Here is an 18259-nt window from a genome sequence, read left to right as displayed (position 1 = left end):
AGGGAGTTCACAACATTGAATTACGCAATTATATGAGTGCACCCAAGTGTTTAGCAATGCAGACTGCATCCATTCCTGCTGACTCGTTATGATTTTCAGATACATTGGAACCAGCGGGTCTTGAAATGTGAATTCTTTGCAGATGGCTGTATCTGCTCAGCATAGAGCTGCAGGCAAAGCTCCACTATGATATTCTGAACAGCTCTCCCGTTGTGTAGCTCTGGGGCATGTGAGAAAGGAAGAGATGTGAGCAGAAAGACATCTGCAGCTCCAGTTCTGCTGTTTTCCAGATGGGCCAAGACTGATAAATGGAGCTGGGCAAATTTCTGTAACAACCTTTCTGACTGTGAAACCTTCCCAGTTTGAAGGGTATGGAGGAGTCAGGATGTAGAGAAAGTACAGGGAGCATTGGCTGGGCTAAATTTCCTAGCCTCACAGCATAGATGAACAGCACATGCTATTCTGAAGACATTTAGGGCAGCCAACAACTGCTGAAATTCTACAGACATATCACTTTTTAACAGAAATACAGAACTGAAAAGGACCATATGGGTTCTTTCATAGCTTGAACACCTACATAAAATTATTAGCAAGTCCAACATCCTGATTATCCTTCATGGAAACACTTGAATGCTTGTGGTTTTGATATTTCAGATTTCCTATTTTAATGTGAATAGTTTAGGGTAAATTACAGTGTTTATGGTTTGAGAGGGGCTTTTTTTTTCATGCTTTGGTAAAGATAGGCAATATGACTGAACCATGCTTTTGAATTTGGAGGAGTCTGCAAATCTCAGAGATGGTACAGAACTACAGAGCTAGCAGGTTGAAACTGAAAAGAGGTTTGCTGATGGATGGGAGCTGGAGACATCCTGTTTCAAATAGCTATGACTGCAATCCCATCAAAGACGAAGAAACAACATAGAATCCTAGAATCCTAGAATGGTTTGGGTTGGAAGGCACCTCAAAGATCATCTAGTTCTAACCCCCCTGCCATGGGCAGGGACACCCTCCACTAGCCCAGGTTGCCCAAAGCCTCATCCAACCTGGCCTCGAACACTTCCAGGGAGGGGGCATCCACAACCTCTCTGGACAACCTGTGCCAGTGCCTCACCACCCTCACAGTAAAGAATTTCTTTCTAACATCCAATCTAAATCGACCCTCCTTCAGCTTCAACCCATTACCCCTTGTCCTGTCACTGCACTCCCTGATAAACAGTCCCTCACCATCTGTCCTGTAGGCCCCTTCAGGTACTGGAAGGCCGCAATTAGATCTTGCCGGAGCCGCCTCTTCTCCAGGCTGAACAACCCCAACTCTCTCAGCCTGTCCTCATAGCAGAGGTGCTCCAGCCCCCTGATCAGCTTCGTGGCCTCCTCTGGACTTTCTCCAACAGCTCAACGCCTCTCTTGTATTGGGGCCCCCAGAGCTGGATGCAGTACTCCAGGTGGGGTCTCACAAGAACAGAGTATAGGGGCATGAAGCATTTAGATCAAGTTTTAGAAGTTCTGACTTCATCTAGCTCAATGAGTATGTGGAGTAATTCCACTAAACCAATGGAATTATTTTTTATTATGCCCACTGACATTTTGAAAAGGATTCTGGGAAGCACAGATGTGGATCACATCTACCCTTTTCATCCGTGTAATTTTAAATCCTAAGTGCTCTATATGGTTTAAATAGACGTGTCAGAGGAAACATTATCATCTCTACTTCATGGGGGAGGCAGACAGATTAGATTATTTGCCCATGGCTATACTTTCTGAAACAGCCAGGAACTGAACCAGACTTGTCCAGTCTCAAAGTCTCAACGTCTCAACCACAGGGTCATCATTCTCTTCCTTGAAATGGTTTCCGAAATCATGATTATACTGACTGGAAGCCAAAGTAGTGGAAACATGTACTCCCAATAAACCGCAAGCTACAGTTATGGGCTCTTTCTTTGCATTGCCTAAATAAAATTTCAGAATATTTCCCTTAGTTCTTCAGGGCGTAAAAACGTATTCTGACTTGGAGACAGATTTACCAAGACGAATCTGTTGTTTTTTAAAGCCATTTTCAATTTTTATTGAACAGGACTTTCTCATGGGAAAAAAACACAACATGCTGCTTTGTGCCAACATCTCCTTTCCCTGTAACTATGATTTTATTCATAGGGAAGGGGGGGGGGGATTGATCTGAGCAAAGAACAAACAGAAAACTGCATAAAAGGCTGGAAACATGAGCACCTGAGATATGAGAGACTCCATGCCAATCCACTGGTTCTTCAGTCCAGGTAGCTGACCTATTTGATTCCTTGCAGTCTGCCACCTTCCTCTCATGGCTTAGTGTTATGCTTTGGGTTACTCCAGTAGTATTGGTCAATTATATGGGATATAATTTGTTGCATTAGTGTAATGCAAGTGACCAGAAACTGCAAAAGCTGGTAACTCAGAATCTCATGTGGAGTGTTTGGAAATATATTGGCTATAAAAGTAGTTGAGAATAAAAACAAGGAAGGAAGCAGGAGAGGCATGCAGATGGCTGTTGTAGGACTGGTGTCACTCTTCTTCAGTCAGAAACAAATTCCTCCCTGTTTTTTTAGATAACTTTGCAAAGAGGATGTGCTAGTATTACTTCCGGACACTGGCAGTTTGTTATCAGTGCGTATGACGAGAGACAGCATTCCAGAGAGGCAAAGGTCTGTGTAAACTGGTTGTCATCCCCAAGTACAGACAGATTCAACTTTCCAACTGCCTTTTCATGATGATCAAGCTAAGACTAAAAGTTCTTTCTCTTCCTTCAGATGAGTGTCCGAGCTCCCGTAGGACATACTACATGGGAGACAAGGAAAAGCCTTATTTTCTTAAAATAACTCTTTCCAATGTTTTTTTACAAGTTTTTGCCTTCAGAGAGATTTGCCTCTCCTCTGTTAGTATGCTCAGAAAACAGAGTGGCATCAATTTCAGGACCCACAGTTAGAATTCCTGATTTCTCAGTTAGAAGCTGTGAATCATTTGCTATTTAGTGATAAGCAGGTCATTCAGCCTTGTGGCTTCTGCTCAGAACCTGACCATGAGCTAACTGAAGTCAAGGGGAATTTCTCCCCTGGTTTGAATTGGACCTGCACAGCTACTTACAGAGATACCAAAAAGATCAGTGCCCTATGAAGTATGAAGTCTTCTGTGTTAGCTTTTTAACTCACTCTTTTCTTCTAATGAAAATAACTCACAGCTTGGGGTGCACAGGGATCATTCCAATGGCAAAAGCTGGGTTTCTTCCACTTTTCTTCCATGAATGGAGTGAGACAATCCAGAGTGAGAAAATATACTACAACAAGCTCTGAATTAGCGAAATACTTAGGCCTGTGCTGATTTGCGTTCCTTTTCAAGGCAGCACCTGAAAGTGTGCTTAGGCAAAGCCTGTGCAGTAGCAATTAAAATCAGATACTAACTTGACTTCAATCTAAATGTTTCTGTCATATTGACTGCTGTGGCACTTAAGTAGGGACTTAACTCTATGCTTATGCAATGTCCTGAATAAAACCACTTTCCTGTGCTGGAACCTCTGTCCTTATTGTGATTGTGATCAAGTGCTCAGGTCTTGTCAGGCGATATTCTCCATCAGAAAACAATGGGGACTTTTACCTTGTGAACTGCAGAAGCAGGAGGTAGCCAGGGCCAGCCTACTACTTCTCAGCTGACTGAATTTTTTGATTTTGCAGTGGGACAAGAGGTAAAGAAACATGTGACCTGCTGGATCAGGTAAAACTAAGCTCAAATATAAGGGAAAGTGGTAAGGGTTTACTTTGTCCTTTCCTGTACATTTGTCTGCCACGAATGCAAAGGGCTTCCTATTTGGTGCTGTGGAGTGAGAGCCAGAATTTTCAAACCTTTGGCTCAGCTCCTGCTAGCATTCATGTTCTGCTTATCTTGTTTCCGGTGCAAACCATTTCCAGAGATGGTGTTATTGAGAAAGTCAATGATTGTGATGGAAACTGAGGAAGAAGAGTTAGCAGAAACCCAAGAGACTGAATTCAAATGCTGACAAGAACTTGCCATGACCATTCCCTCTCCAGACATTATCAACAAGATTAGAGTATGTGTTTGTGCAGAACTGGGGCAGCTGAGCCCTACCACACCAGCAGCTACTGACAGAAATAGGGTAGTGAGACAGGCTGTGCTTTCTAGCACTTTCTAAGGAGATTTTTCTAAAATCAGAGCAATGCCACCCATCCCAGGTACCTGTATGAGCCTCATCAGTAGGCTATGCTCTTCTCTGCTGGGAAGCAGGCAGAAAAACAGGACTGCAGTACTGAGATTGCACCGGGACTGCAGCGTGCCCACACCAGACCAAAGCTGTAGAATGCAGCTCAGGAATAAAAGCTTGACCACTGCAAAATAAGAATCAGTTCAGAGCTGGATTTCTAAATCACCTTGTTATGTATGTGCCCTGATTCAGCAAGACACAGAAGTGTATCTCCAAGCCTGAGTTTAGCATGGCAACTTTAGTTTAAGAATCTTGGCTGAGTCAGGGCCAGTATCAGGAGCTATAACTTAACACCACGCATCTCAGTTTTACAGCCCAAGATTTCATCCTGCCTCCCCAGAATGTTCCATAGCACTGAAGCAGGACCATGGAGCATTTAAAATGATCAAACATAAATATAACTAACAGTGTCTGCTAGTGCCTGTTGCAGGAAAAGGCTAGTAAAAGTGTCAGCGCAAACAGTTCAAAGGCTTTTTGACACCAAAGGGATAAAAAATCAGCCTTCTTGGTATATGGTTTTAAATTGCCTCTATTTGTCTGAAATGGTCTATTCTACAAGACTTTATTCCGACTATCATGATTACATGTTTAGGAATATCATGTATTATAACCACAAAACCAAAATGGAGAGCATTTCTACCATGGTATGCTTTCAAAATGAGAAACTTAAGCCAAATGTTAATGTAAAAGTTATGTCCATTGGATTTTATAAAGACTTTTACTGTGTTTGAGTAGACTGCAAAATATGTGGTTCACTACTTTCTGTAGCATCATCAGAAAAAGATTTATCTGCATGTACATTTGTGCTTGGTGAGTAGTTTGGGTAGCAACTATCCGCTGTGTGAGAAGTATATGCATGAAGCCCTGGCTCTTTACATGGAGACACGTTTCCATTTAAAGGAAGTTTTGCATAGTCTTTCACAGAAAGTTTAGGCTATCTTATTACTTCTTGCACTCATGCTAATGTGTGCTATTAGCTGGTTAATTCATTGATGCATTAAATAGCTTAAATATGGTATGACTACCATAATCCACAGTCTGAACTGTACGCAGAGTTCAAACAGGGATTTGGATAGTACATGCCTTTCAAAAGATGAAGAAGAAAAAAAAGGTTAGAAGTATTTGTTTGCTGAGAGCTAAGGTGTACAGAAACAACCTAAAGGTATTTTAAGGACATCTCTTCTTACTTCGCTTTCACCTGACAAATTCCCGTTTGACCAAAATTGTTTACTATTATAAATGTACCATCAAGTGAAGACTCCTGGTATGAATGTCTAGTGACTGTCCACATCCTAATGGGAAGGGAGTATCATTCTGTGAATATACCTTACTGGCATCAATTCGTGCTACCACAGTCAAGGCAACAAAAAATTTGCAACTCCCAAAGGCACACAAATCAAGACATAAACCTCCTTTACGTCAAGAATTTGGCCTACAAGTTATCAAAGAATAAAAGGGGTAGTTCTTTGCCTTCTACTTGAGAGCTAAGATGGCAGATTCTTCCTGCTGCTTTTGTTTTCATTTAAGTCTTACTTGCCCTCTCCCCCAGGCTTTCTTTTAAAAAAAGACAATGGTCCAGTGGATGCTCTGTCACAGTTTCTCTGTGCCCTTAAATATTTTCCTCTTAAACTTGAATCTCAAGGCATTGGCTACCCTGAGACCTGACCCAGTTTTATACAGCATGGTACACAGAACCCTTGTCCCCAGGGCCTGTCACTGATTTGAACAGAGCCCTGCACACAGTTTATATTACAGCTTTGGCTCTCTGGTTACTAATCTGCCATACAGAATGAAAGGAAGGGGTTAAGATTTTTAGCTAGTTTTGAAAAATAGGGTGCCACTGTGAACCAGAATTAAAATGAGAATGAATCCAGACTACAGTTCTTTAGGATACACGGTATTTTCTATAGATCTCCCTTTGCCCTTCTCTTCAAAATCCCACTCTGTCTTTAACATATATTACAAGTATTAGACTGTTATATAGAATTCCAATTAAGAATAGTTAAGTAATATTGTGAAATCTGCTAGATCAGAAAATAAGATTCTCCCTTTAAATATGTTTCTCTACTGAACAACTTAGTGCTACAGAAATCATTGTGAACAAAGAAAAAATGCCAGACCCTAATCAGCACGCAGCAGGGATGGGTCATGAACACATTTATCTTTCTTACAAGCCTCCCCTGGATAAAGGAAATGCCCTAATACTCAAGGCATCTTGGACACCAGATGGCTGATTATTAGACATTTTTTGAAGAGGAAGGAAGTAAAGAGAAACAGCCTGAATTTTCATGGTACTGTAGGGACAGGGGAAAGGAAGGCAGAATGAGGACCTAATCCAAAACTTACTGACTGGGAAGACACTGATTTCAAAGGACTTTGAACTGGAACAGAAGATCTGTGTTTGCTTTTCCTTCTGCAGATTCATTCTCAACTCATCCAGAGCTAGTGTGATTGACAGGTGAATAAAATGTCCTTTCTATTATCAGCTCTGTAATGACTTAGAGCTGAGCCAGTTTTTTGCAGGGGATGGGACTGAGTTTTTAAATATTCATAATAACGTTGCAAGTTTTCTTTAGACTATCTGCAGGCTTTTCATAGACCTGGTCTTCAAGAGCCTGACTCAGTAGAGCAGGAGCAGGCTGTGAGGCCAGGACGAACATCAGAACACACTGACAGTTGCTTGCAGAATTCCACCTCCTATGAAGGAACTCAACAGGCAATGCCAATCAGATACATTTGGGCTGATCCTCTACTAATATAATTTGGCCCAGCCTGTTTCACAGTGTCTCAAATTTAAGCAAGCTGTGAAAGCCAGCTCCTTCCATTTTTATCTACTGTGGGGTTCTTGCAGCTCTTCTAAAACAGAGCTGTTAGTCCCCAGAGATGACTACATAACTGAGAGGTACAAGATGTGCACAAGAATGCCTAAGGGAAAGAGACTTCATGGGTGTTTCACAAGTGGAAGATGGCAATAGCTCCTCCCAGGTACCACCATGCACAATGGAGGGACACAGCTACATCAGATGTGCAGATGAATCTTGGGAAGAATGCAGATGTTGGATCCAGTGGTCTTTGTGGTCCTGCTCCTCCCATGGAAAGGGATGTCGACTATCCAGCAGGCCCTGCTGATCCCAGGACATCCTTCTTGCTAGGTATGTGATGAGAGACATAATTAATTGCTTGAGAAATATATGTGGCCACCCCACTTCTGAAGCGTTGCACATACAGATGTGGAAGAAGGGTTGCAGAACTGGAAGCGAGGCCTCCCACAGAACAGTAGAGAACTGGTGGTAAAATCTCTTTCCACACAGAAGAGGCTGCATCAGGAAAAAATTGGGGTTTTGTTTTTTTTTTTTTTTTTTTTTCCTTTTTCTAGCAAAATTGGCATTGAGTCAGAGTTTTGCTGACAGAAGTACACAGGGGTGTGAGGAGTTTTTTCTTTTTGCTAATCAACATAACTACCTTGCCAAAACCCCGAGTGCAGGACAAGCCTTACACAGGGCATGCACAGCAGAATCTGGACTCATGTCCTTTCTATAGGTCTGGCACATCAAACGAATCCAAGAGCACAGGGTATAATGTGAACAGATGATTAACCCGTCCAACACCTTTCCTTTTATTTAAAACAACAAGAAAGGGCTTGGGGGAATGAAGCTTATAGCCATGTGGGGTAACAGCTTTGAAAAATGTGATGATGGACCTTGAGCCTTTTTTCACACAGATGAAAGAGGGGCTGTTGTGATTTGTGATGCAGTTCAGCGCGTGCTAATGACAGAGGTAGCAGCAAAACCAACTAAAACCTTCAGCACTGTTTCAGACTGTAATCTCCTTATGCAATACACTTGACAAAGCTTTCCTGTGGAATATGAGCCTGCTTTTTCCATCACGGTATATACCCCATCCCTCACCAGACTGTGGGTCACTGGGATTTATTTATTATTTTTACTCTTACAACATTTAACCAAATAAACTGCAACTATTTTGTTGCAGATAAAACAAACATGAGGAAGCTCTGCTTGCAGGGATGGGTATGCCTGTCTCAGGGGAAGAGCAGCTGCTCACCTGCTGCAGTATTTTGAGAGGTAAAGCTGCCTAATTATTTTTTATTATCCCTGTGTTGTTTTGTTAACCAAATATTTGTCTTTTTGCCTCACACACAGCTAATGCCAATATACAAATTGCACAAGGGATTATGCCAGCATGAGTCAATCTTGGGTGTGTTTATCCTCGGAGAGACATAAGCCTCTGTTTCTAGAGGCGGGTGTTTCTTATCCTTGTTAAACCTATGAATATCTTTCGCCAACAAAATTTGTCACTTTTCACTGTTGGCATGTCTGCTGCTAGAACGAACCCCGCAGGCTGGCAGGCCTCCAAGTGGGGTGGGGGCTAAGTCCTCTGTGACTATCATTACTTAGTATTTACATTACAGCAGAGCTTAGAGGCTTCTAGCTGAGATTCAGGCGTTGCCATGCAAGCAGAGAGTAAAAGACACTTCCTGCCCCAAAGAGTTTATAGTCTAAACAGAAGAGACTGGTGATAAATAGCAGAGAAAAGGCAGCATTATTGCAACACAACTAATGCTGAAGCAAGCCTGCAAAACCCATGAGATTTTTCTAAAAATAAATGTTATGGGGTTTATTTGTTTTATAGACTATTAAAATTTGTAGATTTGAGGTTTTCTTAAAGCTATAAAGTTTTTGGTTGCTGTAACAGCTGCAATTCTTGCTTACTCACATGACTCCAGGAGGTGAGGTCTTATAACATGAACACATCACTCCAATGATCCTCCTTTCAGTCCTATTTCCAAGTTCCTTTCCATTGACCTGTCTACAGAAAACACTGAGTGTAGCCACACAGCTAGTTTCTTGTGTCCTCCATTTGTGGAGCAAGAGAAAATTATTTTTAACAACAACAGTAATGTTTAATTTTCACATCACTTCCTCCATTATTCTCAGCATACAGTTCAGTTTCCTGTATCTATCCATGTCTCTTTGGTATGTACTACTGTCAAACTTGTGGATTTGCCATTCCATGCCTTGCTTTTGACCTTGCTATTTTAACCGGCAGAAGACTTCTATTAAATTCTTGGGTTCTCTGATGCCATGACAAAAGAAGGAAAAAATAAGGAGACAGAAAGCAGTGGGTGTTTTGCCTGCCCAAGGTGGTCTCTATTGTAAGTCGTGCATGAGGCTCACCAAACAGGCAGGTGAGCAGGAAAAGGTCTGTGGAAGAAGTGGACCTATGCTATAATTTTTCTTAAAGGTGCAGGCCAAATTTTAAACTGGTATGAAATGGTGTGTCTTAGTTGCAGGCAATTTAAAAAGAGGAAAATGACAAGGATTTGTCCCATGACCACCATCTCCCTATCTTCACTTTCTCTCTATATCCTAAAAAGAATATCCAGCAGCATGTCTAAAAATAGGACGTAAGTTTCTCAACTTCACAGCATACAAGCGTGCCAGAACTACTGTGCATTATTGTGCTGCGCTGCAATGAGAAAGGAATACTCTTACTGTCTGTGTAGGAGGAAGCTTTTGAGGGGAAAATCATCGATAATAAGGGCCTTTTATCTGAAACACATTTCAGCACTTCAAATCCCAACACTGCATTTTCTTAAAACAGGTTTCTATTATGTGTTAAACACATCAAATACAGTAATTCAGTCTCATCATCTAAATTCAGTGTTGTGATAGCTGAATGGAATTGGGGCAAGCCAGCTGAAAAGGTAATAGAAGCTTTTCATAAAAGCAGCATGTGAAATGCATCAGTGCTTTTCTTTGGAAAAAGAAAGAAAAAGGTCTTTGCTTTTCTTCAGTGAGCTTATTACTGAGCTGAAGACTCTAGATATGGTCTACAGGACTTCCTAGAAGCGATGAGCAAGGTTAGGACTTTATTGTGGTAGCAGTAGCAAAGGAAAATTCTTGTCCCTGAGAACTTGGTCTGTGTGGGCAAGAGATCTGGGTGGCCCTGGGGAAGAGAAATCCTTTCAGTTCTTAGGTCAGTGGCTTAAACGAGGACTTAACAGATTTCTCTGATCCAGTTTAGGCATTCCACATTTTATTGTTGTTTTCAAAACTATTGTTTTTCGATATGCAAAAAAAGCCACTGTACGCTTCATAGGAATGAAGTACACAATGTGTTTGTGGTTCCCCTGATTCAAGAAAAAAGGGGTTGTTTTCCTCTACAGAATGCAGTTCTTATGTCTACCGCACACATTCTGTACAGTCAAGAAAAAGTCCTAACAAGTGCATCAATAAGTGTATAATATATGGCATGAAAAATGTTATGTCCCTGAATCTCTGGGCAAAACAGCTCATTCAATGTGCTCATATGATCCTTCTAGCATTGCCCAGCCACTGTATTTCTCTTTTCAAAACCCCTGATAAAGCAAAGTGGTTTTATCCTCCTTTTCTTATAGACAGAGAGCTGTGATTCCAGATGACTAAAGTATCAAGATTACACAAAAAGTTTGTGGCGAAACAGCACAAATTTAGTTGCCAAACAACACGCTTTCCTCCCATTTCTTTCTGTATCTTTGTTTTCAAGGAAAAGACCATGAAAAAAATCACAACAGGATCAACACAGTAGAATTTTAAATTGTCTGTACAAGATTCAAGATGCTGGGAAATACTACTCACTAGGCACAAATGCTAACAAAGTTGGAATCATGCCCCTCCCAATCTGAGCTGCATTCTCCAATACACATTCTCAATACAGACTTCATACAAAATGCAGAGTGTTTAAAGAATTAAATAAAGACCCTAACATAGATGTGTATGACAGCTGAACAGAACCTGTGTCCCATCATAAGAACAGTATATGGGGATGCTCTGTCACAGCTCATTTTGCGGGTCTGCAAAAGGGGATACACTCCCTGTGAAATCCTGCTGGCCTCATTCATGAAATCACAAAAATTACAGTCCCTCCCCACCTCCATGTTCACAAATGTCTGCTCTGGTACCTCAGCATCACATCTGTTCAGTGGTCACCCTGGATGATGGAGGGTGCAACTCTGTGGGACTCCCAAGGTTGCAGTCCTGTGCTAACACAGGTTCATCTCGGCGTAAGACAACCGTTCCCCTGTGGTTCGGTGTGTACAGCTCTGCCTCCTCCTTCAGCCTTGCCACTGGAGTCACAGCAGCTAGCTAGAATGACAGCAGCTCACTTGTGTGTAATCTGCTTCCACAGAACAGCACTCAGAGATTCCCCATTTCTCCTGTGAATGCGACAGCCTCACAAATATGAGAGCCAGCGAGCAATGCTGAGCAGGGGCATGAATGCATGGCGTGTGTGGAGTGTTTAGTCAGCATATTTTTCCATGCAGGCCTGGAGGGCAGTCTTGTATGCTGGGACTGGAATGCTGCCCACTTATGGTAGCCAGTTAATGAGGCCGGCACTCCCAACGCGGTACACAAACACTTGCAGAGAATGCCAAGTACCTTGTGATGCACAGCCCACAATTTTCCTAGTTTGCTTTCTTATGCAATACACTCATTTGGTTTCTTGTCTATTAGCAAATGGATGTTCGCAGGTCGGTACACAGAGAATATCTGTAAGAATAATATCCCTGTTAATAATATTTCCCAGTTCCAGGGTCACCTGTATTTGAGGATTCCAGTCTGTCAGAGTCCTACAAACTAAAATTTCCAGTGCTCCTAAGAGAATAGGGGGTAGATAAAGACTTTTTCACAAGGTCAGAAATATGGAGGTAATAAGTAAAATAAGTTGCTTTCCCAAAACCACAGGACTCATCAGATGGCAAACTAATTAAACCCTAATCCAGCAAAGCCCTTAGTGCATATGAAATTTACAGCATGTGAATAACGACAATGAAATCAAATACTTAACCTGACCCACATTCTTAAGAAAATTACTAAACAGCATATGCCACACTACTTGATGCAAGTGCACACAAACTAATGTGGATACCAGTATCCATTTAACCATGAGAAAAACAGCTCAGTGTCAGCTGATTTGCCCCACTCCACTGCCTCATGTCCTATATTCATGCTGTTTCGCCCTTTTTTTTCATAAAGCTCTCTTCTGTATAGCCACATGTGGCTCAGACGTCATTTTAGCTTTTACAACCTGGTGCTAGTCTAGTCCAAATTAAGGACGCTATCTTCTTCTGTCAGCAAGATGCAACCAAATTGCCTTTCTGGATCCCTCACATCACATGAACAGTCCTAATTCTTCTAATAATTGGGAGATGTGCGATTCCTGCACTGACATCTCAGTTCTGTGCGAGTCCATCAGTTAGGATATGCAACCAAATGCACCTGCAACGCAATGGCAGTTACCTGTGCCATTTTTCTAGCGTTTCCATTGTGAAAGCTGAAACCACAGTGGTTCCACAAGGCCATAATAAAGTTCCCTCCTACTCATCATATGAATGAACCCACACAACTATTGCACTCAAGTGTTTACATTCACTAAAAGAGGTTTATAATAATGCCCACTCCATGTACTAGACCTGCACTTATTCTTTACAAAGTAAATGTTTATGTCAAATAAAACACGTACCTCATCAATTTATAGAACATTTGGGAAAGGCTATTTTAGGAAAACTCTCTATGGCCTTAGTAAGTGACTTGTTTATAGCTAGCACTTGGTTTGTGCCAGTGCAATGGCACAGATGTCACCAGTGCCAGTGAACTCTGTAACTGCTCACACCACACCACAGCCCCAATGGCGCTGGCTGTGCCATGGCTGCAGCAGACCACTCCGTCTGGAAACACACGAGGGGCTTTGGTGGGATGGTGCTGAACACACACAATGCCATTCCGATGCTGTTTTTAACCTCTGGGCCTTCAGGTTTCCATAGCATTTAGTGTCTGCAGACACACAGATGGGCTTGTCTCATTGTGTTGTGCATGGCGCTCCTTCCAGCGCCAAGACACGCGAGGGGCTTGGCTGGAACCCTCACCCACAGCGAGAGGCTGCACCCACCAGCCAGGCCTTCACTCCTCCAGGTGGGCTGGCCAGACCCAGCACTGCCCCTGACTCTTTTACCTTCAACGAACCGGCGCCGGGGGCTCCTCCAGGGCGAGCTACAAGTCCCGACATACGTGCGGGAAGGCTGAGGCGGGCTGAGAGGGCAGTGAGAGGTTGAGGCGGGCGGAGGGAGGCGCCGAGGCGGCAGTAGGGACACTGAGGCGGGCACTGAGGGGCTGGGGAGGGCGGTGAGGGAGGCGTTGAGGGGCTGAGGAGAGCGGAGGGAGGCGCTGCGGGGCCGAAGCGGTGGCGACGGGGGCGGAGTCAGGGCTGAGGCGGGCGCTGAGAGGCTGCAGCGGAGGGGCGGAGCGGTCGCCGCGCCCCCTCGCGGAGCCGCCGCCGCCGCCGCCTGCGCGGGCCGGCCGCGCCCGCGGTGCCTCGGCAGCGTGCATGTTAATGCGCGGTAATTACCCGGAGAGGAGAGGCGGGGCGGAGCGAGCTGCCGGTTGTCCGCCCGCCCGCCCTCCGTGCTGCTCCCCCCGCCGCCTCTCCTCCTCGGCCTCCCTGATGCCGAGGAATGGATAGAGCGGCTGCCCTGCGAGCCGCCGGCATGCTGGAGAGGAAGGAGCGGAGCGCTAGCGAGGCGGCGGCCGGCGGCGGCGTGGGGCCCCGGGCGGGCGCGGCGGCGCGGGGTTTGCCGGCCGTGCGGAGCACGCTGCAGCAGTGCGGGCTGCTGCAGGACCTCATCGACATCTCGCTGTCCAACCTGCGCGGGCTCCGCACGAAGTGTGCCGCGTCCAACGACCTCACCCAGCAGGAGATTCGCACCCTGGAGGTACGGGGCTCGGCGGCCGCGGCGGGGCCGGAGGGGACCCCGCTCCCGTCCCCCGGCGTGCCCCGCTCCCTGTTCCTCACACCGGGGGCCGAGGCCTGCCCCTCACAGGCACTGCCGGGGCCTGCCCCCTCCCCCGGCGCCTTTTCTCCTCAGCACCGGGGGACGCGCCCTCACCGGTGCCTGGGCCGTGGCGGGAGGCACCCCCTCCTTCCCTCCGTCTGTCCCTCCCCTCTCCACCTGGTAGAGGGGGATGCGGGGGAGTTAGTGGAAGGGAAGGACCCCTCAGCCCCGCTACAGCCCTGTCAATAGGGGCTCGGCTCCCTCCCCGCTGGGCTGGCCGTGTCAGCCCCTCCGCCCAGCCCTCCGCCGCTGGAAGGGCGTCCCGCGGAGCGCGGTGCTACAGGAGAGGGGCGGGCGGGGGAGGACAGGTGCGGGGAGGCGCTGGGCAGGCCCGCGGGTGCCGCGGCCCGGGCGGGCGTGGGGCGCCCCGGGCTGTCAGGCGGGGTCGCGGGAGCTGCGCGCTGCTCGTGTGGTCGCGCCCCGCTCTGCGCCCCGGGGCCTGTAGCTGGGCTCCCCTGGCACTGTGGAGGCAGATGCCATGGGAGGTGGGGACCAGAGGTGACTTGAGGCTCCCTAGCAGAAGGGGGGTCGTCGCATCGTGTGTCCTGGGAAGCTGGACAGACTCACGTTTTCCCTCAGGTCTTCGATGTTTGTTTCTGATGGGTCTTGCCCGCTACTCCAGGCCTGTCTCTGTCCCTGGCTCGGTTTTGCTGTTCAAATCTGAACCTCCTTTTGACTCCGTTGGGGTGGCTGACAAACAGCATCACGGTCCGGGTTGGAGAGATGTTGTGCTGTTTAGAAAGATGATACGAAACTCTTTAAGCACAAAACGTGCTGTTGTGATGCTTTCAAAGAAGGGGTGAATCTGTACGTGAATCTGCATAAGTATTTAGAAAGGAAATGTAGATTTACTTGTGCTTAGGTTGTTTGACCTTTAGATACTTAAATAACATTTCCTTTTACCTTGTGTGCAGGTAGCGTTGCTCTCTGCAGAGCAGACAATCCCGCCCCCTTCGATAGAAGTTTCATGTAAAGGCTAATGGTCCTTTTCTCCAGTTTCATACTGGAGGCTGTGGAGCTAGAGCATTGGGCCTTTAGGAAGAAAGATCATTACAACAGCATAACGATAACAAACATACGTGCTGCAAAATCCAGCATATGAGAAATGAAGGTTTGGAAAAAAATTGTGAAACAATAGGTGGTAGGTAGCTTTTGGCACAACCTCTTGGAAATTCTTCCTTTTTTCTTCCTCTGCCTCTCTTGTGTTTTTTTGTTTGTTTTGTTTTATGGGTTGGTGGGGTTTTTTTTCAAACTTGTAGTACTCTTTTTCCTCCTACCATCTGCAAATAGTGTTAAAAAGGCTATTCTTTATAAAACAATATTTGTGTAGGCTTTTGGCAACCCTGCTGACAGCCTTTTTAATGCTCAAACAATGTCAATCAGCATAATTTTGGAAAATGATTATCAGTATTTTGCTGGTGGACCTGTTCTAAAAGGAAACCTTTATTCACAAAGGATAAAGGCCTGCTGTCATCTTCAGGTTCTTCTTAAAGCAACAAAAGCTGTTTCTAGTGATAGTTGTTGAGTGTATGCATGCATTCATCTTAAACATTTATCTGCTTAAACAAATGGGTGCCAGATTCATTGATGATCATAAAATGTATGATCAGAAAAAATCTTAGCTGAAAAAATTCTCTTTGATGTATGGTCCAGTATATGACTTCTCTGGGAATTCAACCAAGTATGGATCTCTGCCAACCTGTGAAGCTATGGGCATGGGTATAGACTCCATGCCCTTTGCTCTGTTCAGTTGCTTGTACCAAAATACATGTTGTCCAGCATAGCCTGAGCCTCGTGCCTGACTCTCTGCGCCAGCTGGCAGTGGGTTTGTCTACAGACGCAAAGCAGAGAAGCAGACTGGAGGAGATGAGGGTCTGTGTTTACTTCCCTAAGTTGTGATTTCCTGTGGTGCACCAAAGGGTGGTGGGCTGCAGCGTTCTCTCAAGTACCAGGTGGGCTGCCTGTGGCATTTTATGCCATGTAATTATTGTGCCTGGTTAGCGTGTCAGAAATGCATGTCTGGTCATAGGCATTTGCATCAGTAAAGACAGGTGCTCTGATATTGCAGAGAGACAGCTTTACTGATGGGTTGGCTGTGGTGCGCGGGTCTACGCAGGCTGTGGGCAACTCCTCAAGAGTCAGTAGTTTAAGCAGAAGCTTGAAGATCTCTGGTGCCTGCTCCGGTGAAGGTCTCTGAGTGGCCTTGACGAGTCACTGAATGGCTCTGTGGATCATGATTAGTGGCTACTAATGGTATGGTTGCTCGGCCTGCAAACCTCATCTGTACTTTGGATTTGAATCTACATGTCTTCTGTTCTCGTGCAGAAACTTTTTTCATGGAAAAAGAATTATGAAAACTTAGGTGCATCAGTATAACATAAAACATGAGATAGATAAAAGCAGCAAACTGGAAGCAGGAAGTACCAGTTTGGGAAGAGAGGGAACTCGACTCTGGAAGTTGAAGAAGCAGCTCCTGAGGCCAAATGCAAGGCTGCACGTGTGTGATTTGAAGACAGTCCAATATACTAAGTCAAAAATCAGTTTATTGGTTTCACTTTTTGTTTTTATTCAAAGGGATGAAAAGGCAGGAAAACTTCCATAATAATATATAGCTCATACATCTCTGAAAGTTCTGTAATGTCTAGTTTTGGTGTCAAAACTATGAACTTAACAGGTGAAGGGATTATTTCCTTGAACACAACCTTCTGTATCAGTGAATCGCAGGCATTCAGCCCACCCATGCATGGAGGTGAATGCTGTCAGGTGGACGTGGCTGTCTAAACTCCATACCAGCGTGGGTCAGACAGCAGTGCATGCTCATTGCCATTTCTAATCTCAAGGTTAGCACAGCCCTGAAGTAAAGTTCTGAAAGTAGTTGTAATGTGAATGGAATCAATAGCCTAAAACACCAGTGCAAATCCATCTAAATGCTTGTGTTACTTTATTTTTTACACTCAACATACTAGCTGGTCTTTTGGCACCACTTCCAAAAGTGCCTGTTCACAGCTTAGATAGCTGTCATGTATACCACATGATTCATAATGCCTGTGTGTTTCAAAGCCAAGAACATCAACCTAACTAAAGGTATGTGAGTGCATGCTTATGTCCCTCCCAATTTACTGAAATGCTTTAAGTCCTTCCTCATTCCTCTTGTGTATAAGGTCTTCTCAAAATAAAGCACATGGTAGATAAGGATTTCAAGCTGGGACCTTGACAGGTAGAGATAAGCACTCGTGGTGGCTCCAATGAGTGCAGGGAGAACTTTGTGTAATACAGAAAGAAGGGGGGGAAAGGAAGGGCTATGGGAATCGCTTGCAAATAATGTGTTGAGTGTAGATGTGTTACATGAGCTGACCCTGTTTCACATGTAGGAAGGCCGCTTCTTAGAAGGGCAGGGAGTTTCCCTGTAGTGGAAAGTAGATTGTGTTAGTTTGGTTATTAGCAGAGTAGGTGCTCTGAATGCCAGAAGGTCTTGCTTTTTTTAAGAAGTTTTATATGTTCTGCTGCATAAGTGCCTGAGTGTTTTTCTTTTTACCCAACGCTCTGGTATATGGCTTGCTTTCAGTTCTGTCCTAGCAGGTTTACTCACTTCTCAAGTCAACTACAAAACTGAAATGGAAAATAATGGTAATTTTAACCCTTACGTAAGAGAGCAAAAATTGCCTTGCCATGTGGTGAGCATCCAATGTTGCTCCAAGCATCCTTGGAAAAAAACAACTCTGTCAGTCTTAACTTTGTCCCTGTGCTTATCCCTTGCATGACTCTTAAATTGGTTTTGCAAAGTTAGAAGTGTATTATTTTTAGCTGTATTTCTTTGTAAAAGCAGTATCTTCCTGGATTCATTTCTCTGGCTAGGAAGCGGATAATGGGACTAGATTGGACATCTGTAGTGAAGTACATGAAACTTCTAACACTGTAGTTCAAGCCAGTCTGTTGGAGGGGAGGAGGAGAATGCAGTCCTATGTGCTGGGTGCAGGGAAGGTTCCTATGGTTACTCAATCTCTTCTGCTGGCAATGGCATAGCCGGTTTGGTAAACTGTGTGGGAATACCAGACTAAGTGGAACACACACACCTTTTAACTGCAGCAAGGATGAGGCAGGTCCAGGCTGAACTGAGATCTGGAGTG

General features: G+C 44.8%; 1 protein-coding gene across 1 annotated transcript in view; it reads left to right on the top strand.

Moving 5' to 3' along the window:
- Positions 1-13588: 13588 nt before the first annotated feature.
- Positions 13589-18259, top strand: part of KSR1 (kinase suppressor of ras 1) — a 72968-nt gene continuing 68297 nt past the window's right edge. Inside the window, exon 1 of the mRNA XM_075771925.1 lies at positions 13589-14012. Coding sequence (XP_075628040.1) covers positions 13755-14012 — 258 coding nt within the window. The 5' untranslated portion in view covers positions 13589-13754. The remainder of the gene's footprint in view (positions 14013-18259) is intronic.

This window comes from Balearica regulorum, chromosome 19 (assembly GCF_011004875.1).
Source record: "Balearica regulorum gibbericeps isolate bBalReg1 chromosome 19, bBalReg1.pri, whole genome shotgun sequence".
Classification (NCBI taxonomy): Eukaryota; Metazoa; Chordata; class Aves; order Gruiformes; family Gruidae; genus Balearica; species Balearica regulorum.
Note: the sequence above shows the minus strand (reverse complement) of the source record. Positions and strands in the feature narration are given on the sequence as shown.